The 26,040-nt window shown below is 42.4% G+C and overlaps 1 protein-coding gene across 2 annotated transcripts in view; it reads right to left on the minus strand.

The window, feature by feature from the left end:
- Positions 1-770: 770 nt before the first annotated feature.
- znf385c (zinc finger protein 385C) overlaps positions 771-26,040 on the minus strand; it is a 251,067-nt gene continuing 225,797 nt past the window's right edge. For both annotated transcript variants that reach the window (XM_042327387.1, XM_042327388.1), the window contains 6 exons: positions 18,541-18,772; positions 12,346-12,726; positions 10,276-10,463; positions 6,751-6,849; positions 6,065-6,154; positions 771-5,618 (listed from right to left, as the gene is read on the minus strand). In XM_042327387.1, the coding sequence (XP_042183321.1) occupies positions 5,391-5,618; positions 6,065-6,154; positions 6,751-6,849; positions 10,276-10,463; positions 12,346-12,726; positions 18,541-18,772 (1,218 nt within the window). In that variant the 3' untranslated portion in view covers positions 771-5,390. The remainder of the gene's footprint in view (positions 5,619-6,064; positions 6,155-6,750; positions 6,850-10,275; positions 10,464-12,345; positions 12,727-18,540; positions 18,773-26,040) is intronic.

Raw genomic sequence — 26,040 nt, forward strand, 5'->3', positions numbered from 1 at the left:
GAATGTAAACACACATGTCATTTTGAACAATGTTTTAAATATGATTTGATCATGCTGCAAAGCGCTGTGCTGTGCGTGTGGTGGATCTAACAGCTTTGACATTAGAAAGCGGGACATGTTAACAAGTCGTCTGGTTCCAGTCAATAGCCGGACACTTAAAGGTCAGTAAAATACAAAGTGATGCTGAGGAAGTGAAAGATCTAATCGATTTATTTCCCTATCCACCTTCTCCTTCTGTCTATTTCTCTCTCTCCCATTTATTTCTCTGTCATTCATATCCAACCTGGCATTATCTACACAGATGGAAAAAAATAAAAATATTTAAGCAAAGACTCAATAGCGTATCAAAACATCTTACTCTCTATTCCACCTTACAATTCCTATTGCACATCATAAAGATCACTGTAGTCAAATGTACTGTGAACATAGTGACAAAGATGTTACAATAAATACTGGCCTCATAGAATATCTTCTACATCGTAGTACATGTTTTGTAATGTACCACTGGTTTTAAATGGAACACAAGGGCTGCATTTACACAGGCAGCCCAATTCTTTTTCAGAGCTGATCTGATTGGTCAAAAGACCAATTAGTGAAAAAGAATATCAGATTTGGGCTACCTGTCTAAACCCCGCCATGCAGCCACAGATATTGGGTCAGCAGGTAGCCTAATGGTTAGAGTGCTGGACTTGTAACCGAAAGGTTGCAAGATTGAATCCCCGAGCTGACAAGGTAAAAATATGTCGTTCTACCCCTGAACAAGGCAGTTAACCCACTGTTCCTAGGCTGCCATTGAAAATAAGAATTTGTTCTTAACTGACTTTCCTAGTTAAATAAAAGGTCAAAAATAAATATTGACATGTACTGTATAACTTGACATACACACTGAACTGACTCCGTGTCCCTGTGGGGTTGATACAGAGAGGGAGGACCCAGGGACTGACAGACTGACCACCACAGCAAAATAAATGGGTGTCACTCCAAAGTATTCAGGTAGAGATCAATATATCATTGTAGGGGTTTGAGGAGAGGTCTGGCAAGTTTCTTCTGTCCCCACTGGCTTCAGACATGGGTATGATCACTTGACCTTCCCTTGTTTTGGCAATGGGAGAGGTGTGTTTGTGCTTACCTAACATTTACACATGGGGAGAGCTGGCATAAGGACCTACAGTGGTAGTGAGAACAACATTGCTGTCCAACTTAACGGAGCCCGTTAAGAGAACGGGCTCCCCTTCCAATAAAGGACATAGATGGGAAGCCAACAAATGAATAGCTGATTGAACAAAATTCACATCCTTATGGTATGCTTGTTACAGTTCATTACAGTCCAGAAGAGTCTCCAGACAGATGTGGCTTTGGTGATTGGCACTATTATGGCAGGAGACTGACTCTGGCTTCAGTTCAGACAACAAGAGCACATGACACAGGACCTGCTCTGTACACAAAGGACAGAGAAAAGCTGTGAAGAACAGCGCTGAGCTGAGCAGTGGTGGTGGTCCAGAATCCAGTACCGTTCCATGATATTGTTCAGAACCTAATCTCTCTCCATTATCTGGAGCCGCTCCAGAGTATGATGTTATGATGTTCTGCCCACTGAAACCATCTGGGTGTGAATACTGTGCAGATAATCCAGAATATCATCCAGACTGTTGTTCCTCAGCATGCCACTCCTTTCTGTGACAATAGCCCTGTTTATACCTGCTGTTAACATGTGACCTTCATCCTGATCTTGACCTGATCTTGTCTGTTTACACTTATAAGACCTGATCACAATGCATCTTTTAATTGTCTACACTTCTCTAAAATGTGGGCACAATCAGAATGTGAACAAGATCAGGACAAAAGGAAGCAGGTTGGAACCAGATATAAACAGGGCTAATGAGGCAGGACTCAGATGGGGACCGACACCTTTCTCCATTCGCTTATCTTTTATCTTTGCAGTGTTGAATGCCTGCTGTGAAGACTAACTTCTAAAATAGGGGGAAATGAGAGCTGTGCTTTGACATCAGTGATATGCAGATCCTATACCAGGAAACTCAGTTCTGAGAAACTCCAGCTCCTCCCACCTCACAGGCAGTAGCCTCAGTCAACATGGCTGCCTTGTAGTTTCATAGCCTGCCATTACATACAGCACATGTTCTTTTACTGGAATAAATGGGTCACTGGTAGACTGATAGATAATTGACATTTCACCACACTGCAATTGAAGAGAATGTGATCATAGTGCTTTGTTTTATCCATAGTGTCTCTTTCTATAATAATGGGACACATCCCTTATTATACCCAGGACTGAGCTCTGTATCTGGGCTGGTCTACTATCCATGGTTCCCTTGGCTGTGCACAGGGATGGATGAGTGAAAAAGAGAGACTCGGACACACCACAATGTCCTCCTATATGATTGTCATATTCCATGTCTGAACATCTTACATCCAAACTTCTCCAATCCTGTTCTGTATGGCTATTATTTCACTTCATCCACAAGTACAGTGCTAGACCCATCTCTACGGCAATGAAGTTTGAGAGGCTCTGATTGTGTGGATGATTGTATGGTATTAATGTAGCTGAAACTGTAAGCCCAGAGAAGGACAGAAACTGACCAGTGGTTGACACTCTTGGGATATACTGGATAATTACATCTGAAAGGCATTTTCCCCCCACATCTATTGTGTTGTGGCGCTAATAATTAAATTCCATAATTCAGTTCAACTTTGAACAAGAAGGAAAAAAATCACTCAACCATTTTTCGATTCAACATTTGTCTCTTTTGTAGGTTCAAAAACAAGTACAGTAAAACCATGTAAATAAAACAAACAAGAAAAAACAAGCAAAGTATTTCTCCTTTCCATGTACAGCGTGTGTCTGCTGTAGTCTACATCAACAGTCTGCCCTCAGCTAAGATAGCGTTTCATCAAGATAAAGATAATAGTAACTTTGATAAAATGTCTATATTTACTCTATATTTTCTACATAGATCATTTGCCTTCTCTAGATGTATTTATTTAATAAAAATGTCCTTAAAATGTCTGAATACCATAGAGTTCCCATGTAATGATAGATAGATAGAACACTGGAGATCAATAGGCTGGCTGGTTCACTGAGTAACTTACTGTGACTGGAGAGAATCACATTGGTATGGCAAAGAGACCTGATGGCTTGGTTTAATATTCCCATAGACAAAGGCCTCAGAAACATGTACAGAATCAAAGAGATTTTAAAAGATGGAGGAGAAACAGTGCTGGGTTTGATCTAGAAGGGCAATAACATGGTCTTCACTGCAGGTGGCGCTGCTATGTCACACACATGGAAATACTATTGCACTGCCTGAACTGAAGGGAACAACATAACTGCATAGGATTTCCCCCATTTTGCTGTTGCTAAAGTAGACTGGTTGGGTGTAAGTGTTGGGTTTGGTAATAAACCAGCAAAGAGAGTTTATTGAGTGTTTGTTTAAAGGTGGGTCAACTTGTTTAGGAGAGAGGGTTTATGGGAATATGATTGTGTGTTCTACTGCACTTGCGACATCAATAACACTGGCTGTTCTGTGTAATCCATATAAATCGCCGTGTCCTGCTCCTCTGTAAGGTGAAAGCCCAGCAATGTCAACACAGAGAGAGGGCTGAAGCATCATGAGAATGAGATTGACCATCAAGGAAAAACACATGACAACAACCCATCAGTTCAAATTACTCTTGGAATTGGCCTTTCAAATACAGTACGGCAGGCTGTACAGCATCTCTGTAGAGGTACAGATACATTGTTCCGTATCATCTCCCCACATCCTATATTCTCCTACTGTATAACCGCTCTAAACACAGACACATTGCACGTATTGCTTTAAAAATGGAACTAGATCTGAGATTTAGATTCAGACCTGTCGCCTGGATAATAACAATAAAATTGAATCGTTATAAGTTGATTGTTTGTGTGATTGAAAAATGCTAAATCAAACTGTCGTGAGTTTATGACAAATCACGCCAGGAACAAGAACAAAAAACTAGAACATATTTTCATTGCTTTCATAAGTAAATCTGTTTAAGGTGCTTTTAATGTGGTTGCCATGGCACTGTGCTTTGTTTCTTTCCCTCCATTCCTGATGATCCAATCGGTGATCTGGGAAATGTGTTCTCACCCCCCCATCACCCACACATCTCTCTGCACAGTGGAAACCTTTAATCGAGGATTGTAAACCCATCAAGTAATTTCTACCCCTTAGTGTTTTTTTTGAGCAAGGGGAAATTGTCATTCACTGCTATCCATCAGCTCCTGCTGAGATAGCTCAAGAGAAAATTAAGGACTATGGCTCAGGGAGTACAATTGGGGGATCAAGCACTATAAAATCACTGGGATACAGGGAACTATGGCAGATTATAATATAAGACAGCTAGGCTTTTAAAAATGATTTTGTGCTGCCTGTTCTGCAACGAGAGAAATAGAGACAGTCAGAACCAATGCACCAGCACTGCTACGGAGCAAAGATATATAATGAGGCAGATCTGCAACTTGAGACAAAATCAAGTTGACAAGCTGACCTTTTCAGGACCTTAATGAGTGCTTAATTCTGGGGATGCAGGGTAAAAAATGAATTATGAAAGGCCATGTTGGGCTGTGACTCAGAGAGAGAGAACGAGAAAAAGAAAGAGAGAGGGAGAGAAAGAGAGGGAGAGAAAGGGCTTAATAATCTATTCTACACATCAATTGAGAGCTCTGGGTTCCAATGACAAGAGCCCAGTAACGGTTTGGGAGATAGGGGCTTGGTGGAAAAATATGAGTTCATATAGTTCTGACAGATCCCACTCATAGACTTGGTTCCGTAGGACTGCAGATCTGCAGCGCCACATATGGCTGAAGAAAGTCTCAAGCTCAGAGAGCATTGGGCTCACCTGCTAGCATCCCCTATATCGACCCATAACAACAAAAAGCAAGCCGACCAATAATAGAAACAATGTTCTGAGGAGTAGCATGACGTAAAGGGACCTTATTTGTGGCAACCACACTAAACAGATACATCTATTTTTGTTCTCTAATAAATTACACAATAATATTAAGAATCCAAACCAAATCGACCCATGAAATGGCTGTGTAAGAGAGAGGCCTCCTGGCTGCACCAGTGTGTCCCTGGAGGTGTGTCCTGTTCCTCAGGCCACCAACCACAGAAGAAGGAGCAGACAGATAGGGTGTGGTGGAGAGGAGGCAGGGCCTTGGCATTGGGGGTGTGTCCTCCATGACATGAGCAGTTGTTAGCCTCGTTCTCTCCGTTCTCTCCATCCTGGTTTCTGTGGTCTGCATAGTTTGTGCGTGGCGTGGCCCTCGTCATGTGGGTCACAGTAATGGAGGCAGGGCAAGGGGGTTGGTAGAGGGGGACAGAGGGACGGGGGGCTGTACTGTGTCATTAATAAGGGGAGAAGATGATGGAGGGGTGTGTGGCCCTCAGGGGCCCCGGGGCGGGCCGGAACAGGGTGGGGCTCAGGAAGGGCGTCTGAAAGAAGGTGGTGCCCACCGGGTGGCGCAGAGCCAGAGGATTGGTTGCCATGGTGCACAAGGTGGGCTGGGTGAGGGGGCTGGGCAGGAAGCCAGTGGTCAGGCTCCTGGTCAGTTGCTTCTGGAAGGCCAGTTTGGTCTGAAGGAGAATAGGAGAGAGCAGAGGAGAGCAGAGGAGAGCAGAGACAGAGAGTGCATGTCATTTCTTGAAGCGCACACATTTACTCAAAGTAGAGCACACATTTGCTCAGCAAACACGTTTCCCAGGGAACATTGCTCTTTTAGCACACAATCGTTACCTTGGCTAAACATGCTCGTACATTTCTCCATACTAATATCCGTTCCCTCACCACAACTAGGGGACTTATGAACACTCTCACACAGTCAAGACAAAAGAACAAAAGACTGAACCACAGACACACAGACATGCTTAAACTCCAAACCCTTTACAAAGTTTACATTAGAGCAATCTTTTCTGGTGCTGTTCAATTCCCTGCACCTAGCCAGTTCCAGTGGTTAAGCCAGCTGTAGCCCTGACAGCCCACTTCTCCCCTGTCCCTGCCTGCACTGGGCCCTGCCACTCACCTGAGTAGAGAGAGAGGTGAGGTTGTACTGGCTGAACATTTTCTTCATGGCAGACACGGCCCCGCCTGCATACCCAGTCCATCTCACAGTCTGCAGGGAGGATGGGAAGAGGGGGAGGTAGAGGAGATGGAGATGCAGAGGGAGAAATAGGGATGTGGAGGTGGGGTGGAGCAGAGTGGAGGAGATGGGGACAAGGAGAGGTTCAAGGGGAGGTGCGCACATGACAGGAGCACAAAAGTGATTCATACAGGGTGCTGATTCAGGCTGCAGGCTTTGTCAGTAGGGGTAGTGCTGGGGGTATTTCAGCCTCCAGTCTCAGGTACAGGGGACCCATTCACTACCACAAAGCAGTGTCCTTAACCTCTCTGACAGCACAGGCATACAGGCAGGCAAGCTGCTTCACAGGAGAGACAACCCCCTAGGGAGTAGCAATGAGGTGTGTGTGTGTGTCAGGGTTGGAGACAATTACATTGAAATTCAGTCAATTCAGGAGATAAATATGCATTTTATTCAGAGATCAAACATGATTGGCCATTATTTTCTTAGAGGATTTTCCAAATGTATGGGTATTAAACTTGAATTAACCTCAAACCGTGCGTGCAACTGCGTGTGTGTGTGTCTACATGAACATTCATGTAATGGATGTGTGTGTGTGTGTGTGTGTGTGTGTGTGTGCCGTTTCTCACCGATAAGCTGGAGGTAGGCTGGCTCTTGTTGTGGGGACTGAACTTGGGTTTGGGGGGCTTTCCTGCCAGACGGTCCTTGTGTCTCCTGCTGTTCATGTGCTGAGGAGATCAGAGGAGAAACATTAGTCTGCTAATCTAGTTATTAATGTTGGATTTATCTAGTGGACCATGCCTGATCTACACTGAGTGTACAAAAAAAATAGAAGTTGCTTTTGCCCCCAGAACAGACTAAATTTGTCAGGGCATGAACTTCACAAGGTGTCGAAAGCGTTCCACAGGGATGTTGGCCCATGTTGACTCCAATGCTTCCCACAGTTGTGTCAAGTTGGCTGGATGTCCTTTGGGTGGTGGATAGATACACACAACTGTTGGGCGTGAAAAACCCAGCAGTGTTGAGGTTCTTGACAGAGGCGAAGGTCGAGAGCCACGCGTCCTCCGAAACACAACCCAACCACACTGCTTCTTAACACAGCACGCATCCAACCCGGAAGCCAGCTGCACCAATGTGTCGGACGAAACACCGTACACCCAGAGCCTGGGCTCGAACCCAGAGTCTCTGGTGGCACAGCTAGCCCTGCGATGCAGTGCCTTGGACCACTGCGCCACCCGGGAGGCCCGGCACGTTAATATTTTGTCTTACCCATTCACCCTCTGAATGGCACGCATGCACAATCCATGTCTCAATTGGCTCAAGGCTTAAAAATCCTTCTTTAACCTGTCTCCTCCACTTCATCTACACTGATTGAAGTGGATTTAACAATTGACATCAACAAGGGATCATAGCTTTCACCTGGTCAGTCTATGTCATGGAAAGAGCAGGTGTTCTTAAGGTTTCGTACACTCAGTCAACCGTATTGTACACTCAATATGCACCATCTGAAAAAAATATTTAGAGGACACAAAACCACAAAGAAAACCTACTACAACTTCCCTCTATCTACAGTATGCACGTCTATTTCTCTCTCCTCTGTTCTACTATCAACTGGCTAATCCTAGTTCATCAGAGGTTTTAACAGTGCCATTGGAATACACTACTAAGGCTTGTTGTAGGCAAGGTTGCTACACATGCCCATATATATACTGTATCTTTTCCATGACCAGCTCGTCAGAGCTGCAAAACTTTCCAGAACCATCCCATCATACAATTACATCTACGATTGAATAAACATCACCAGGGAAGCAATTACCTGAAACAGCCTAGAAAAGAAGTTCAATAAAACCATGTGCCTAGATTACCACACCATAAACACGTCAATTAACATACGTCTAACAGCTCTTACAGGCTCAAATAGACAGTTCTGAGTGACTCACCATACCATCTGATATACATCTGCTTAGTGTGGGAAGGCTTTTTCCAGAATGGCTTTATTGTAATAAAAATGCAGTCGCTGCCACTGTGCCAGGTGAATTCAAACACACATTTCCACTGCTAGCATCACCTCAGGAATAGTAAACCTTCTACTGTAACATGTGTAAAGAGCATTTCATAAGTTTGTTATTACATCATGGGTCCTGTGCTACCTTTAAAAGTGGGAGGGCTGAGGTAGTGACGCCATAGGCACAGTGCATTCGGAAAGTATTCAGACCCCTTCCCCTTTTTCCATATTTTGTTATGAAACAGCCTTGTTCTAAAATGGATGAAACATTTTTTTCCCCCTGATCAATCTACACACAATACCCCATAACGACAAAGCAAAAACTGTTTAGAAATGTTTGATAATTTATTAAAAATAAAAAACAAATACTCTATTTACATAAGTATTCAGACCCACGGACAACCATCTCTGCAGCACTCCACCAATCAGGCCTTTATGGTAGAGTGGCCAGACGGAAGCCACTCCTCAGTAAAAGGCACATGACAGCCCGCTTGGAGTTTGCCAAAAGGCACCTAAAGGACTCTCAGACCATGATAAACAAGATTATCTGGTCTGATGAAACACAGCAGTGGATTTCGAATAAGTCTCGATGTCCTTGAGTGGCCCAGCCAGAGGCCGGACTTGAATCCGATCGAACATCTCTGGAGAGACCTGAAAATAGCTGTGCAGCGACACTACCTGTCCAACCTGACAGAGCTTGAGAGGATCTGCAGAGAAGAATGGGAGAAACTCCCCAAATACAGGCGTTCCAAGCTTGTAGCGCCATACCCAAGAAGACTCAAGACTGTAATCACCGCTAAAGATGCTTCAACAAAGTATTCAACTTACAGTTGAAGTCGGAAGTTTACATACACCTTAGCCAAATACATTTAAATATATTATTCACAATTCCTGACACTTAATTCCTCAAAGAATCCCTGTCTTAGGTCAGTTAGGATCAACAATTTAATTTCAGCTTTTATTTCTTTCATCACATTCCCAGTGGGTCAGAAGTTTTCATATACTTAATTAGTATTTGGTAGCATTACCTTTAAATTGTTTCATTTGGGTAGCCTTCCACAAGCTGTTTAAAGGCAGTCAATTTAGTGTATGTAAACTAATGACCCACTGGAATTGTGATAGAGTGAATTATAAGTGAAATAATCTGTCTGTAAACAATTGTTGGAAAAAGGAACTTGTGTCATGCACAAAGTAGATGTCCTAACCGACTTGCCAAAACTAGTTTCTTAACAATACATTTGTGAAGTGGTTGAAAAACAAGTTTTAAATGACTCCAACCTAAGTGTATGTACACTTCCGACATCAACTGTATGTAAATGTAATATTTCTGTTTTTTTTATTTTTATATATTTGCTAAAAAAACTATTTAATCAATTTTAAAAGGCTGTAATGTAACAAAATGTGGAAAAAGTCCATGAAAATAATTAGTCCAACCAAGAAATCAAGTGTTCATTTTGTTTGAAGAGGTAGTTCTATAGTCTGTCCTTTCAACATCTACTGTAGTGACATCATCTGTCTGTCTGTGTGTGTCAAATCAAAATGTATTTGTCATGTGACAGGATACACTTGAAAAAGAGATTTCAATCTCAATGTGACCTTAAATAAAGGATGAATAACTAATAACCCCACACAAAGCCAAAAACACTGCAGGACAAGGGGCATTTGAATGAGAGTCTTATTTGGTTAGCACTCTCTATCAAGCACTTCTCAGGGTGTGTAAAATTACCTACAAACACCCTCTCTTTCCTCTTCTCACCATTCATGTCACGCAAACAGCGCCAGGAGTACTGAGTAGCCCAGAGGGTCATATCTCTCCCTGTCTATCTCCCATACCCCATGGCTACGTTCACAATATTTTCCACTCTTTCCAGCTCCATCAATTCAGAACACTGTCAGGACACGTTTAGTGGAGGTGGAAAGAGACCCAGTGTGTCAGATCTCTACATAGACTAGTGGCACACTGGCCTCACTGTGAGAGAACATGAAACCAGATCTTGTCCAGTCCAATCACCTCAGATCCACTCAGGAAGTCAACATACGAAATTATACCTCAGCTGTTTCACTTCTCTCCCCACTGCTGAACCCTGCTCACCCTGTGAAACCCCCAGTCCTCCCCTGCCACCCTCCCCTCGACCCCGAGCCTCCTCACCTGGCTGAGCTGGGTCTCCGAGTTGACGTAGATCTCACACACCTCGCAGTGGAAGTTCTTGCTGGGCACCCCCACGCTGCCCTTTGTGCCCAGGCGCTTGCTCTTGCAGGCCGAGCGCCCCCCAGCCATCTTCCCCCGGCGCCGCGGCTGGACGCTCTGGCCCTCCAGCATTTGTTTGTGCTTCGTACCTGGAGGAGTGGATTTGGAGGAAGCGAATGTCAGATACACTCTGGAGCAGGTACAGTATATATATACAGTTGAAGTTGGATATTTACATACACTTAGGTTGGAATCATTAAAACTTGTTTTTCAACAACTCCACACATTTCTTGTTAACAAACAATAGTTTTGGGAAGTCTGTTAGGACATCTACTTTGTGCATGACACAAGTAATTTTTCCAACAATTGTTTACAGGCAGATTATTTCACTTATAATTCACTGTATCACAATTCCAGTGGGTCAGAAGTTTACATACACTAAGTTGACTGTGCCTTTAAACAGCTTGGAAAATTCCAGAAAATTATGTCATGGCTTTAGAAGCTTCTGATCGGCTAATTGTCATAATTTGAGTGAATTGGAGGTGTACCTGTGGATGTATTTCAAAGCCCACCTTCAAACTCAATGGCTCTTTGCTTCACATAATGGAAAAATCAAAAGAAATCAGCTAAGACCTCAGAAAAACAATTGTAGACTCCACAAGTCTGGTTCATCCTTGGGAGCAATTTCCAAACGCCTGAAGGTACCATGTTCGTCTGTACAAACAATAGTACGCAAGTATAAACACCATGGGACCACGCAACCGTCATAGTGCTCAGGAAGGAGACGCGTTCTGTCTCCTGGAGATTAAATGTACTTTGGTGCAAAAAGTGAAAATCAATCCCAGAACAACATCAAAGGATCCTGTGAAGATGCTGGAGGAAACAAGTGCAAAAGTCTCTATATCCACAGTAAAATGAGTCCTATATCGACATAACCTGAAAGGCCGCTCAGCAAGGAAGAAGCCACTGCTCCAAATCCACCATAATAAAAGCCAGACTACGGTTTACAACTGCACATGGGGACAAAGATCGTACTTTTTGGAGAAATATCCTCTGGTCTGATGAAACAAAAATAGAACGTTTTGGCCATAATGACCATCGTTATGTTTGGAGGAAAAATGGGGAGGCTTGCAAGCCGAAGAACACCATCCCAACCGTGAAGCACGGGGGTGGCAGCATCATGTTATGTGGGTGCTTTGCTGCAGGAGGGACTGGTGCACTTCAGACGGCATCATGAGGAAGCAGAATTATGTGGATATATTGAAGCAACATCTCAAGACATCAGTCAGAAAGTTAAAGCTTGGTCGCAAATGGGTCTTCCAAATGGAGAATGACCCCAAGCATACTTCCAAAGTTGTGGCAAAATGGCTTAAGGACAACAAAGTCAAGGTATTGGAGTGGCCATCACAAAGTCCTGACCTCAATCCCATAGGAAATTGGTGGGCAGAACTGAAAAAGCGTATGCGAGCAAGGAGGCCTACAAACCTGACTCAGTTACACCAGCTCTGTCAGGAGGAATGGGCCAAAGTTCACCCAACTTATTGTGGGAAGCTTGTGGAAAGCTACCTGAAACATTTGCCCAAGTTAAACCATTTAAAGGCAATGCTACCAAAAACTATTTGAGTGTATGTAAACTTCTGACCCACTGGGAATGTGATGAAAGAAATAAAAGCTGAAATAAATCACTCTACTAAAATAAAGTGGTCATCCTAACTGACCTAAAACAGGGACTTTTTCCGAGGATTAAATGTCAGGAATTGTGAAAAACTGAGTTTAAGTATATTTGGCTGAGGTGTATGTAAACATCTGACTTCAATTGTATATATATATTTGTCATTGGGGCAGAGAGAGAAAATGGCAATTTTAAAGCTAATTTCCTGCTATTCTACACATTTTCTGTAGATTTATTTTTTCTCAGTTTTAAAGCTAATAGCCTGTAATAAAAATAAATGAACCATGGCTTATGACGTGATCTTATGCTATCTGAGGGGGCAGCGGGGTGTGCTACGCCAGAGACTGTCGTGTTTGTACCACTGTTGTGTGCCTCCAGCTGGGATGTAGAGTTGACCGTGACCTTGCACACGGGACAGTGGAGGTGTGGCTTGATCCTCTTGGGGTCCTTGTCATCCTCACCCCCCTCTGTACTGGAAGTGTCCGGCTGGCTACCTGACTCCAGGGCTGTTCCAGGGGCCTCTGGGCCTTGCTCTGGGCCACTGGTGTCTGAGGCTCCGCTCTCTGAGGCCTGTGAGGAGGGGGACACCTCTCCCTGGGGCCCGGGGGACAAGGTGGCCAGCTCCATGGAGGACACCTCAGATACAGGGGTCAGCATCACAGAGCTGATGCTGCCGGGGCTTTTGCCCAGCTTCACAGGCTCACAATTCACCACTCGCTCCAGGTCAGCAGGCAGCAAATCTGGGGAGGGGAAGGAGAGGAGGCAGTGGTCAGTCACTGAACATTACACTGGTGGTTACGGAAGAGCGAAGAGCTTAATGCCTGAAGAAAGCCACCGAGGTCTACAGTTGCTGTGTTAATCTAGTCTGTACCTCTGTACCTCTGATAGTATAGCTGAAATGCTAACAGATGAAATGCATTGGTAAATGCTCATTCCAAAGTACTGCCTTCAAACGCTTCATATTACAGAACAGGTTTATAGACTATGGAAACAGATTGTAAAAGCAGCAATACATTTGTGAGTGAAAAGTGACATCAAATGATGGTTGTTCTCATTTGAGGTTAACTTGGAGAATTTGTTCATTTCTGTTCAGTCATTTATCTATAAATGATCATGAAGAGTTTGAAGACAAAACATTGGAATGAACATGTGTTAGCTTTGTGACATTTCAGCTATACTATCAGTCTTTGTTATTAACCCCGAGGGACAGACTAGACTAACACAGGGTAGATATTCTCTCTCTCTCTCGCTCCCTCTCCCCTCACGCTGTCTCTCTATCTCTCTTCAAATATCAACTTAAGGTCCTAGGGCTCAGTCATTTTAAACAAATGCATTGACTGCCGGGCCCAGCCCATAAGTCACTGGAGCTCCATTACGCATGCACACACACACACATTTTGTGATGTTTTGGACTTCGGCGAGGGGTTTTTCGGCTGTTCAGTCACAGAACATTTTTTCTGGAGGCAAGCCAAAGTTCGAAGCCGGAATCTACGCCCCTTCATCTGTGATTGTTCAACAGTAGGGATCCTTTAATAAAGTCTTTGTCATTCAACAAGAGACAACTCGTTTTCATGCAAATTTTCCATTGAAAAATACTGCACCAAACATCTGTTAGATGTAAAATTGCGTGACTAAGATGTCTTCGGCAAAAACATAAAAATTAATGACAGATTTGATTCTGACTATTTTGAGGAAGTGCATACTGGCTATGTCATCTCAAAATGGAAAAACAGTACAATTGCCGTTATTTCTCGTTTTTAAAGTGAAGGCCTTTTAAGGGAGTTTGCGAGCACACTCGGTCGGTTCGGCTAGCCGAGTTCGGTTAGGCGCCAGCCGAACTGAAGCACCCTCTCAAACACCCTCCACAATCCTACTGGCCCCAATGATTTTCTCTTCTAAGTCCCAGAGTAAATTCATCATGGAGATAAGGACTCTTCCTTATCGTTCTCCTTCCGGAGGAGAAGGAACCCTAGAAGGCTGAGATTAGATAATCCTTCCTCTCTGTAGTGTAATGAGAGACTGAACCCTGGGAGATTCAGGTCCCCCCTCCAGCAGGGGATTGGTATGATCCTGGGCTTATGTGAAAGACAAAGATCGGGCCACCTGAGAAGACTCTGGAGGGGATGGATAGCGATCAATGGATTTAGCAGGAGGCCCAGAGAGGAGGACAGAGGATTGTGGGAATTAGTCCCTCCTCAGACGCCTTAAACTCATGAAGGGTTTTATTCTGAGCAAGAATGTTTAAGGTATCGTATCGGTGGTCACTTAAAGTGCCTTCAGAAAGTATTCACACCCTTGACATTTTCCACATTTTGTTGTGTTACAGCCTGAATTTAAAATGGATTAAATTGAGATTGTGTCCCAATACCCCATCGTCTCTAAGTTGAATAATAATATGTTTACAAATTCATTAAAAATGAAAAGTTCAAATGTCTTGAGTCAATAAGTATTCAACCGCTTTGTTATTGCAAGTGTGAGCGGACCAAGTCATTTTGGTCAATACAAACACTCCAACATAATGAAAATCTCCCAAGGAAAAACATAGATCTTCTCGAGATGAAACAGGAACACAATACGATTATCATTAAACTACAACAAAAGTCACGGGTTTGTCACCGTCTTAATGGTTCTTCATGGTTAGCTTCTCTCTCTTGGTAGCCATCTTCCAGAGATAGGTTTATCCTCCTTCTTGCTGGTTCCCTCCTCTCTCTTGTAGGGAAAAGATAATAGGTCATTAGTACCATCAGCTGTGCTTAATTGCCTCAGGTCCTCTTGACTCACATGCCTGGTTGGGCTACTATCCGTGAGTCCAGCCTGCCCTCTGGTGGTACTTCCACACAAGCCTAAATAAGCTCTGGAGTAAAAATGTGCTTAACAAGTCACATAATAAGTTGCATGGATTCACTCTGTGTGCAATAATAGTTTTTAACATGATTTTTTAAATTACACCTCTCCTTAAGGTCCCATTCCAGTTACTAACTAACTAAGTTGCCGGAGAGGAAGGAAACCGCTCAGAGATTTCACCAGGAATCCAATGGTGACATTAAAACAGTTACAGAGTTTAATGGCTGTGATCGGAGAAAACTGAGGAGGGATCAACAAAATTGTAGTTACTCCACAATACTAAATGACAGAGTGAAAAGAAGGAAGCCTGTATAGAATAAAAATATTCCAAAACATGCATCCTGTTTGCAATAAGGCACTAAAGTAATACTGCAAAGTGGCAAAGAAATGAACTTTATGTCCTGAATACAAGGCGTTATGTCCCCTTGTCCGTGAGAGATTTACATGGTTATCAAAAACGTCACGTCAGGGTAAGCCTACACGAAACACAGCGCTTATTTTAAGTGTTTCTAAAATTCCCTATGGGAAAATGAATGGTGGAAAAATGATTGGAACCATTTCCCTGTTTGACCACTAGGTTTTATGGGTATTACAACACCTCCACTGAGGGGCTCTATAAATACTGTATAAGGACTAACTCTGTAGGAACTTCTGGTAAGTTCTTCCCACATTGGTGCACATTATACAGATAGATATAAAACATGATCCAGCATGACTTTGAATTGTCCAACAACTCAAAATCAAATAGTATCCTTACGTCTTAGACCTCAATGTCTTAAAAAGAAAAACGACCATGGCAGTGATGTTGCAGAGTAGCACGACACAGATACATCTTTGGGTAAGCACAAGGATTGCCTTTGGGCAACACCTTCTGTCAGTCAGTGTCCTCCTCACTCATTCCAAATGTTCCCTGACTGAAGTGACTGTCACTCCAACGCTGGCTGTCAGCTCTAAGGCCAGTGTATTGGCAGGGAAGAGCCCCACACTGTCTGAGGAGCGGAGGGCTACAAATCCCTCTCCTGCAAAGAATCGATGTTCAGATCGATGTCTTGTTGCGAGTCATTCGTTTATTTGACCATGGAAAGGCAGAACAGTCCAATTAAATCAGTGTGTAGGGCTCAGACTGTAAACCGTGCAGTATCTGAATACTGTATCTGTAAACTGTAGAGTCAGATAGTATTGACTACATGACAGAGCTGACTGTTGTCATAGAGCTAGTAGCTATAATAATATTCTGATTAGAAGACTGTTAAACAAGCTGACACACTAGCGGAGTAGTGGTGAGCCCTCACAACCATGTTCATTAAACCAGCAGTGTGTACGCACACGCACACACACACACACACACACACACACACACACACACACACACACACACACACACACACACACACACACACACACACACACACACACACACACCCCAGCTTGTCTAGAATCACTAGTCCGTGACACTCTTAAAGAAAATGGACAACTTCCTCAAGGGAAATCCACACTATATTTCATCATTACAGAGGCGTCTGAGTTCTGTTCCCCTTGGAGACAGCTTCAACAAAAGAGTCAATCAAACGCTGAGGTGATTGATGGTTGTCATTGACGATGCCGGCCGGCCCAGTGTCTCTAGGCACCAGTATGCCGATCTCTCTCTCTCTCGCTCTCTCTCGCGCTCTCTTCTCAAATGGAAAATCATTCAATAAAATAATAATAATCATTTATATCAGCCTAATCGAGGTGTAGATTACATGACACATGCCAATGTTCTAACTTGTAACACAGCTGCTAATGCGACTCAGTGCATCCAATGGCAATGTCTGTAATAGTCGGCTAGTGTGGATATGATGGAATCTAGCCCTTGATTGGTTCCCAATGGGCGACAACATGGGCATTATGGTCCGATTGGCACCTGCCATGCTGAGTTTGATGACAGACAGAGATCATTTCAGTGTTAATTTTGAGTGTTCTCCAATTACAGTTTGGCATTGTAGCGCTCGCCGCCGCTGGCTCGCTCTGCTGCATTTCAATTTCACATTGGGCCAATCACACAATGTGGCTTATTAAAGAGCGTACCTCCTTGCAAAATTGCCTCAGAACTTTAAAATGATTTACAACATAAAAAATAGGCACAGCTTATCTACTTTCTCTTTCCACCGCCTCTCTTTCTCCCCCTCTCCTCTACCCCATCTCTCACTCTACCTTTCATTTAATCTTATCTCTCATTTTCTACTCTTTTCGTCCCAGCCGCTGCATCCCCCCTTTCAGACCTTGCTCTACGACGACAGAATATTAAAATTAGATTTGATGAGAGAGAGCGTTATCTTGCTCCCAGTCCTTTGTCCAGTTTCTCCTCTCGGAGAGAGAGAGTGAGTCAGTCAGTGAGTGCTGGGGGAAAGGAAAGTGTAGACTCTCTCCCAACCCACACCTCACTTCACCCTGATACCTTCCTATCTCTTCTCACTAATATTCCCTCTAGCATCAGAAAGAAATTAGTTTGAAATTCAGGTCTTGCAGTATAATTTTTCAGGCCAGAGTGATGGAGGGATAGATGGAGGGAGGGAGGGATGAAGGAGGGATATACAGGATAGAGGAGGAAACTCGTCTGGCAGACAGATCCTCGAGTCCCATTGCTGCAGTTGGATAAACAGGGCTCCCGATCCTAAATGAGATCAATCATGTAATGTAATGGATGCTCTCTACTGGCTTCATCAAAAGACTACCGCTACATTTCATTGTATTGGTCCCAGACTCAGGAGATACATCCATAGTCTAGTCAGGTCCATTGTGGGGGATTTCTCTCATGTCACAAACAGTACGCCTGCGTCCCAAATAGCACCCTATTCCCTCTGTGGTGTGCTACTTTTGACCGGTCAAAAAGAGTGCACTACATAGAGAATAGGGTGCCATTTGGGACACATACAAGTGTGCTGCAGTCAGATCATTCCTTGACTTCACAGAACTCTTTAGGAACTCCTGTACAGGGACCAGGCCTTTCTCTACAAGCATGGCAAACAGAGTGGAAGGGTGCAGGGAAAGTAAATTGAGAAAGTTGGGGGTAAGCAAACAATCCCCCAGGCTCAGAGCCACCATCCACCACCACGGGGGACAGATTGGATATAAGGCCCAGCTGGGAGGGACCTGGGGACAACTGGGGGTTATGATTGGATGTTTGGAGGCACCGCCGTCCTATCCTCTCATACACCATGATCAGGAACATGGGTATGTGTGGGACAGGCCCTACTGTTGTTAGACTTTAAACAGCAGACATTAAATAACACAGTGGAGAGAGAGAGAGAGAGGGAGGGAGGGAGGGAGGGAGGGAGGGAGGGAGGGAGGGACAGGATAGCATCAAGAAATAATAATGACAAAGTACCGGAAGAGATGAGAGAGTGATGGAGGGAAAGGGATGAGATGAAGGGAGAGGGATAGAGGAGGAAGATGGAAGGACCGGAGAGAAATGGGAAGAGAGGAGACAGATGAAAGGAAGAAAGGGTGATTAGTGGTGGAAAGTGATGGAAAGAAAGTAGATGGATAAGAGGTAGGATGGAGAAGACTAAAGGGGGAAAGAGAGGGATGAGGGAAGATAAGTGAGCAAAGGGGAAAAGCAGAAAGAAATCTACAGAAAAAGGAGAGAAAATTTGAAAGAACGATCAACTACACAGAGTGAATATAGATAGGTTTCTGTTTTTCCCTTTTCTCCCTCTCAGTTAACTTACTCGTTGCCTCCATCGGGCCTGTGTCCATGAGTGCGGGGAGGGTCTCAGTGGGAAGTGTAACAGTTGCAGCAGTCTTAGCCCTCTCCCTGTCCCGTTCTCGGTCTCGTTCCCGGTCTCTCTCCTTGCCTGTGGACGTGGCTTCCCCAAGTCGACGCTGACGGTTCTTCTGGGTCTCCATGGCTTTCAGCTTCCGGGCATGTTTATGCCCCTTATAGTGCGCCTCTGCCTGGTTCTGGAAGGGACCCCACAGAGAGCAGAAACACCACAGGAAGGTTAGCAGTAGTACTTATCCATAAACTGCTGTAAGACATGCACATTGAAAACACTCAAATATACAGTACCTCTGCAAAAGTAGAGATGACATTTTCATCTTTACACACACAAGACCTGGGTTCAAATACTATTTATAACATTTCAATTACTTTCAAAGACACTTGGAAGTGAATATTTAGATATTTTTATTTGAAAAGACAAGTAGTTGAATATTGGAATGTGTTTGGAAATATCATGGAAAGTATTTGAAAATACTCCAATACACTGACTCAAATGCACTCCCATGCATTTAACCCAGGCATTTGTAATAGGTTATTTCGAACATTATTTGAAAATACTTTTAAATGGAAGTAGTTGATTCGGGCCACATTATTTGAAAATATTCAAATACACAGAAAATAATTATTTAAATAACAAATATTCAAATATGTATTTGAACCCAGGTCTGACACATGCACAAACACACACACGCACATACACACACTGCTGCCTGTGTGAAGGAGAGAGTCTGTTCCTACCTGATAAGAGCACTAACACAGTGGGAGGGCAGAGGTATAATTGCATGTGGAATGTGCAAAAAGAGACAGGATTCTATCTCTAAATCAGAATACTAAATAGGCACGCTGAGACAGACCCTGCAGGCCGCACACACGCATGCACACACCACACAAACCCAACACACTACATACCAAGTGTACTGTACACACGTGCATACACAAATGAACTGCACACACACCCAGTAGAGAACACACACATTCTGTCACATTCTCAGACACACTCAAAACACACACATACATTCTCCAAAATGGGCATACACACTCCGCAGCACATTTTACCTTCACATTTAAATAATTCTCATGACCCAGCTCAATCCATGAGAAAATCCCCCGCTATCAGAGCAAATAGAAATAGCAGATGAATCGATAAAGACATCTCTCATTAAAATGTAAACAGGCTTTGAGCTGAGACCTGTATTAATACCACCTCAGCCTCGTTGGAGTGATGGATGACTACAAAGAAGGATAAATTATTGTTTCATTATTAACAAGGCATTACATACCCCCACAAACACATACATACCCCCCACAGACAGACTCTCTCTCTCTCAAACAGAACCACACCATTTTCACGACTTCCACCGAAGTCGGTCCCTCTCATTGTTCAGGCGGTAGTCGACGTCTCCGGCCTTCTAGCCACCAACGATCCACTTTTCATTTTCCATTTGTTTTGTCTTTGTTTTACACACCTGATTTCAATCCCAAAATTACTGTTTTTCTTATTTAACCCTCTGTTCCCCCATGTTTTTTTGTGAGTGATTGTTTATTGTATTTTCGGTCTGTCATGGTGTGCGTGTATTTGTTACTTTGTATGTTTGACATTTTGAGTAAAAGTACGTTGATTACTTATATCTGCTGTCCTGCGCCTGACTTGCTACACCAGCTACACATAAGGACCCATTACAACCATAAATCAAATTATGTTTGTTTTGACAAACTGCATTAGTTCTGGGTGGATTGGTGTCAGTAGTTCACACTTTCATCTAGACTAATGTTCATTACTGTAAGAATACAGTTTGGTACAATTTTCTCAAGTTTGTGGTGAATTGTCAAAACTCTTAGAAGTGTTACCAGTTGGGAGTTTTGTACTAACACAGCCAGTCTAACATTCAAAACCTTTCATTGTGCATTCATTTGGTTTGCAGACGTCTTTCACCACACAACCATTGATCCAAAATAGAAGTTTACTTTGAAATATAATGAGTACATTAGTTTAATCACCAAACACAACATAATGATATCTTCTCAATGTAGTTATTTTAACAACCCGTTAGCAATAGCAAAAATGTAAGCTAAATGTTTCAAAATTGCTATTTGAATGTAGATGCTACAGTACCGTAAATTACAGTACATTACACTGTTTTCACATTAGGCAATACACTTGTACTACCCATTAAAAGTGACTGAACATCAAATTTCCATCATTTATATCCCATGTGTGATCAAAGGTGTGATCATTAAAGACATCTTTCACAATGTAACAAATTAAATAAATGACAGAAACATCATGTTTAACAGGTACTAGTTCGCATCACGCCTGTCTTGAGCATTTGGCCATAGGTTGTCATCGAAATCGCAGTAAATATCCTTATTATTCATGCACTTGGGGAAAAACCTTTCGGTATGGTGAATCCAAGCCTGACATAGGACTGGGTTGATGTTATTTCATGCCTCGCCGATGCCCTGAAGGAGGGTGGTACGTTTATGGGGATATAGCAATCGTACATCTTCCACCTGTATTGTAATCGTGTATTGTACTTTACAGTATTGTATTTTACACATGTATTGTAGTGTTCCTGGACATGGCTCAGTTCATAAGCGCGTGGCACTAGCAATACCAGAGTTGAGGGTTCGATTCCCACTGGGGACACATACCAAAATGTGTAGACTTTTGTCACTTTGGATAAATGGCATATATTAAGGTATTACAGAACTGTGTCAGCCAGTGTCAAAAAGACCCGAGCAACTTCATTCTGGGGATGCATTTCTTTCTTGTTTTGGACATTCAGGGTGATTTACGTATTGGTATTGTATTGATAAATGTATTCCTGCCCTGCAGGAGCTAGAAACACAAGCATTTCACTGTACCTGCTGTACCATCTGCTTATATGTGTACTTATATATGTACTTAAATGTGTACTTAAATGTGTGACCAATACACTTTGATTTGATTCGTTACAAACCGTATTTCTCTTGATCTTGTCAATACTGGATCAGATTTTTTTTTCAACTTACTGTGAAGTGAAATCGTAATAGTCATCATCAAAGCAGTACATTCGAGTATATATCATACATTTTATGTTTCTACTTTACAGACACACATTTTATTGATAGTTTTCTAAATCTGTAGCAGAAAAACCAGTATACATGTCAAATCTATAGGTTTACCAATCGGATTAAGTAATAGTCAAATATATTTTTTACAAAAGAGAAGAGAATCATATCAAAAGTAATGAGCTTTGCATTGTGAAATTACTTTATATATAGATGTATTGAAATTTGAAACATGTATTTCTAGATTAAACACTGATTAAGATTGGTGACAAAGTGACTGTATGAATTGGTGTGTTGTTCTTAGTCAGTTGAAAATGTGTTTAGAGTTTGAAACAACTGCCTTTTTGACGATCTGTTTTGAGCTTTGATCTAAGAGTTATGAAAATGAACCATATACTTGTGAAAATTGTACCACATGCTTGTGAAAATTGCACCAAACAAAAAAAACTGAAAATCTTTTCGCTCCTGGGTGCTGATTGGCTGAAACCATGGTGACTGTGAAATATCAAGGCTACTGCACAAACAGCAAGACAAATAGTTAGCTCAGAATTGATCAAGTAAATGCATTCCTCACTCTGGCTGTCTGTGTGTTCTGCTCTGTCATGACCTCATAATTATGATCTCACAGCCGTCTCTCTATCCAGCTCCTCTTTAGAATTCGAAGAATTTCCTATCTCGCCATATAAATGCAAATAAGTCAGACAATAATCCAAGCCGCAAATAGACCTGAAATGAATTGTGGGGAAGAAATTAGAAAGAAGAGAAAGAGTGGGTTCTACTTTGATGGGCAAGCCAATGAAGGAATCCTAAGTGATAGAGAGAAGCGTGGAAGTGACTCACCCTGTTCAATTAAGCTTCTCTCACACAATGAGACCTTCTCATTATAATGAATACAACACACTGATGCTTCTCTTGGTTTTGTATCTTCTCTCAACTGCCTCAGCCTCCATAATAACCTTAATAGCCATGGTACTGCACACACGCGACACATGCGCGCACACACACGCGCACACACACACACACACACCTCATATGACAACAAAGCAATGTGGGTAAAAGTAAAAACCAAGGCAAATCAGATCCATCAGAACCATGCTCTTTGGATATATGCAGTTGAATATGTCCACTGTGTACAGTATTAACAAAACAAATGATGCACCTACTGTTCTGTGTCGGGAGCTCTGGCTATAAATAAACCACCAGCAGCCATCAACACTTCTATAAAACACTACTTGGACTATAATATTTCACCATGTCGTCTGACTGATCGGCCGTGAAAATGCTTATGAGATTATTGTGCTGTGACAAATCAGCTCTGCTCTCTTTCAGCCCCCGTACGTTCTCCGCTCTCCAGTCCAACTCCGAGCCATACAGTACGCAACACACGGAGAGACAGGGAGACACAGGGAGTGTGAAATGAACATTAGCATGAGCACTTAGCATTTTAAAGGCACTGACTGTCACGTCACACTACCAGACATGAATGCAGGCTTCGAGACTCTTTCTGCAATGAAAAGCGCTTTAGAAGTGGAATAAATTCTTCTTATTACACGTTCTTTAAATAAGGCCTCTGTCTAGATCACTGTCTGACTATTCCATGTGCAACATCGAATGTACGTTAACAAATATTCTTTATATTTCAAATAAACATGACAGAGCGTGGAGCTAATAAACAATATCTAATAATAAATAGTATACAACATACTGTAAATAAATACTTATATAGACATCTCCTCATTTTCCATTTGAAGTTTATTTACAGTTTGACTGAGGAAGTTTTCCTCCTTCCTTCTGTTGTGACTAGGGGGCAGTATTTTCATTTTTGGAGAAAAAAAGTTCCCGTAGTGAACGGGATATTTTGTCAGGACAAGATGCTAGAATATGCATATAATTGACAGCTTAGGATAGAAAAGACTCTAAAGTTTCCAAAACTGTAAAAATATTGTCTGTGAGTATAACAGAACTGATGTTGCAGGCGAAAGCCTGAGAAAAATCCAATCATGATGTGCCTCATGTTTTGAAAGCGCTGCGTTCCAATGCGTCCCTATTGAGCAGTGAATGGGCTATCAACCAGATTATTCTTTCTCTGTATTCCCGAAGGTGTCTACAGCATTGTGACGTAGTTTTATGCATTTATGTTGAAGAATACCCGTAAGCGGCTACATTGCGCAAGTGGTCACCTGATGCTCCCAGAGAGATTCTCGCGTAAAATACAGAGGTAGCCATTACTCCAATCGGTCCTACTGAAAAACTAATTGTCCCGATGGATATATTATCGAATAGATATTTGAGAAACACCTTGAGGATTGATTATAAACAACGTTTGCCATGTTTCTGTCGATATTATGAAGCTAATTTGGAATATTTTTCGCCGTTTTCGTGACTGCAATTTCCGGGCGATTTCTCCGCCAAACGTGAAGAACAAACGGAGCTATTTCACCTACAAAAATAATATTTTTGGAAAAAAGGAACATTTGCTATCTAACTGGGAGTCTCGTGAGTGAAAACATCTGAAGCTCATCAAAGGTAAACGATTTAATTTGATTGCTTTTCTGATTTCCGTGACCAAGTTACCTGCTGCTAGCTGGACAAAATGCTATGCTAGGCTATCGATAAACTTACACAGATGCTTGTCTAGCTTTGGCTGTAAAGCATATTTTGAAAATCTGAGATGACAGGGTGATTAACAAAAGGCTAAGCTGTGTCTCAATATATTTCATTTGTGATTTTCATGAATAGGAATATTTTCTAGGAATATTTATGTCTGTTGCGTTATGCTAATTAGTGTCAGGCGATGATTACGCTCCCTCATGCGGGATGGGGAGTCATTAGAGGTTAATAGGCTGTTTAATTATGGCTGCAGGGGCAGTATTGAGTAGCTTGGATGAAAAGGTACCCAGAGTAAATGGCCAGCTCCTCAGTCTCATTTGCTAATATATGCATATTATTATTAGTATTGGATAGAAAACACTCTAAAGTTTCCAAAACTGTCAAAATATTGTCTTTGAGTATAACAGAACTGATATTGCAGGCGAAACCCTGAGGAAAATCAAACCAGGAAGTGGCTTCTATTTTGAAATCTCCATGTTCCATAGCCTGCTTTTGCTCCATTTAAAGGGATATCAACCAGACTCCTTTTCCTATCGCTTCCTCAAGGTGTCAACAGTCGTCAGACATAGTTTCAGGCTTTTATTTTGAAAAATGAGCCAGAAAGATAACATCGCGTCAGGTGTTTGCATGAGTTTTGCTCGCGCAACAGAGTTTGGGCAGCCATTGCCTTTCCCTCTCCTACTGAAAAAGACAATTGCGGTTGATATATTATTGATTATATATTTTAAAAACAACCTGAGGATTGATTATAAAAAACGTTTGACATGTTTCTGTGGACATTATGGATACTATTTGGAATTTTCATCTGCGTTGTCATGACCGCTCTTTCCTGTGGATTTCTGAACATAATTCACTAAACAAATGGAGGTATTTTGGATATAAAAATAATCTTTATGGAACAAAAGGAACATTTATTGTGTAACTGGGAGTCTCGTGAGTGAAAACATCCGAAGATCATCAAAGATAAACGATTAATTTGATTGCTTTTCTGATTTCGTGACCAAGCTACTTTGATGCTAGGTGTTCATAATGTTTTGTCGAGCGATCGATAAACTTACACAAATGCTTGGATTGCTTTCGCTGTAAAGCATATTTTCAAAATCGGACACGACAGGTGGATTAACAAAAGGCTAAGCTGTGTTTTGCTATATTGCACTTGTGATTTCATGAATATAAATATTTGTAGTAATATTATTTGGATGTGGCGCTATGCAATTCAGCGGTTGTTGATGAAAATTATCCCGTTAACGGGATTGCAGCCATAAGAAGTTAAAGCTCAGTGTCCCCCTGCCTTCTCATCCCCCCTCAAACCCCCAGACCTGACACCTCTCTCCAACTATAGCTGGCGCTGTGTGGAGGGAGGATGGGAATGGGATTTGCTCTACCGTGTGAAGCCTGGAGAAAACACCTGCCAGTGTCTGCTCTGCTTTCCTTTCCCCCTCAGCCCCAGCACCCTCTTCTGTGTCTCTGCTCCTCTTTGAAGATCAAGTCTCAAGAGGATGTGCGTGTGAAACAGTATTTGTGTGTTCCTCTGTGTGTATGTGGGAGAGAGAGGGAGTTTTTTTTTTAAATTGTATTTTAAATCAGCCTTTGCCCAACTCTTAGGCGTTTGTGTGTTTAAGACATTCCATTTTATTGGTTGTTTGTTTATGTGATTGTGTGTGTGTGACTGTGTGTGTGTGTGTTTGAGGTGGCAGGAATGGGAGAAATCAAAAGAGGAGTTGAGAATGTGGGCTCCTGCCTGGGCTCATGATTGTGTCTGCTCTTTGCTGATAAATGGAAGCTT

This window comes from Oncorhynchus tshawytscha, linkage group LG09, assembly GCF_018296145.1.
Source record: "Oncorhynchus tshawytscha isolate Ot180627B linkage group LG09, Otsh_v2.0, whole genome shotgun sequence".
NCBI lineage: Eukaryota > Metazoa > Chordata > Actinopteri > Salmoniformes > Salmonidae > Oncorhynchus > Oncorhynchus tshawytscha.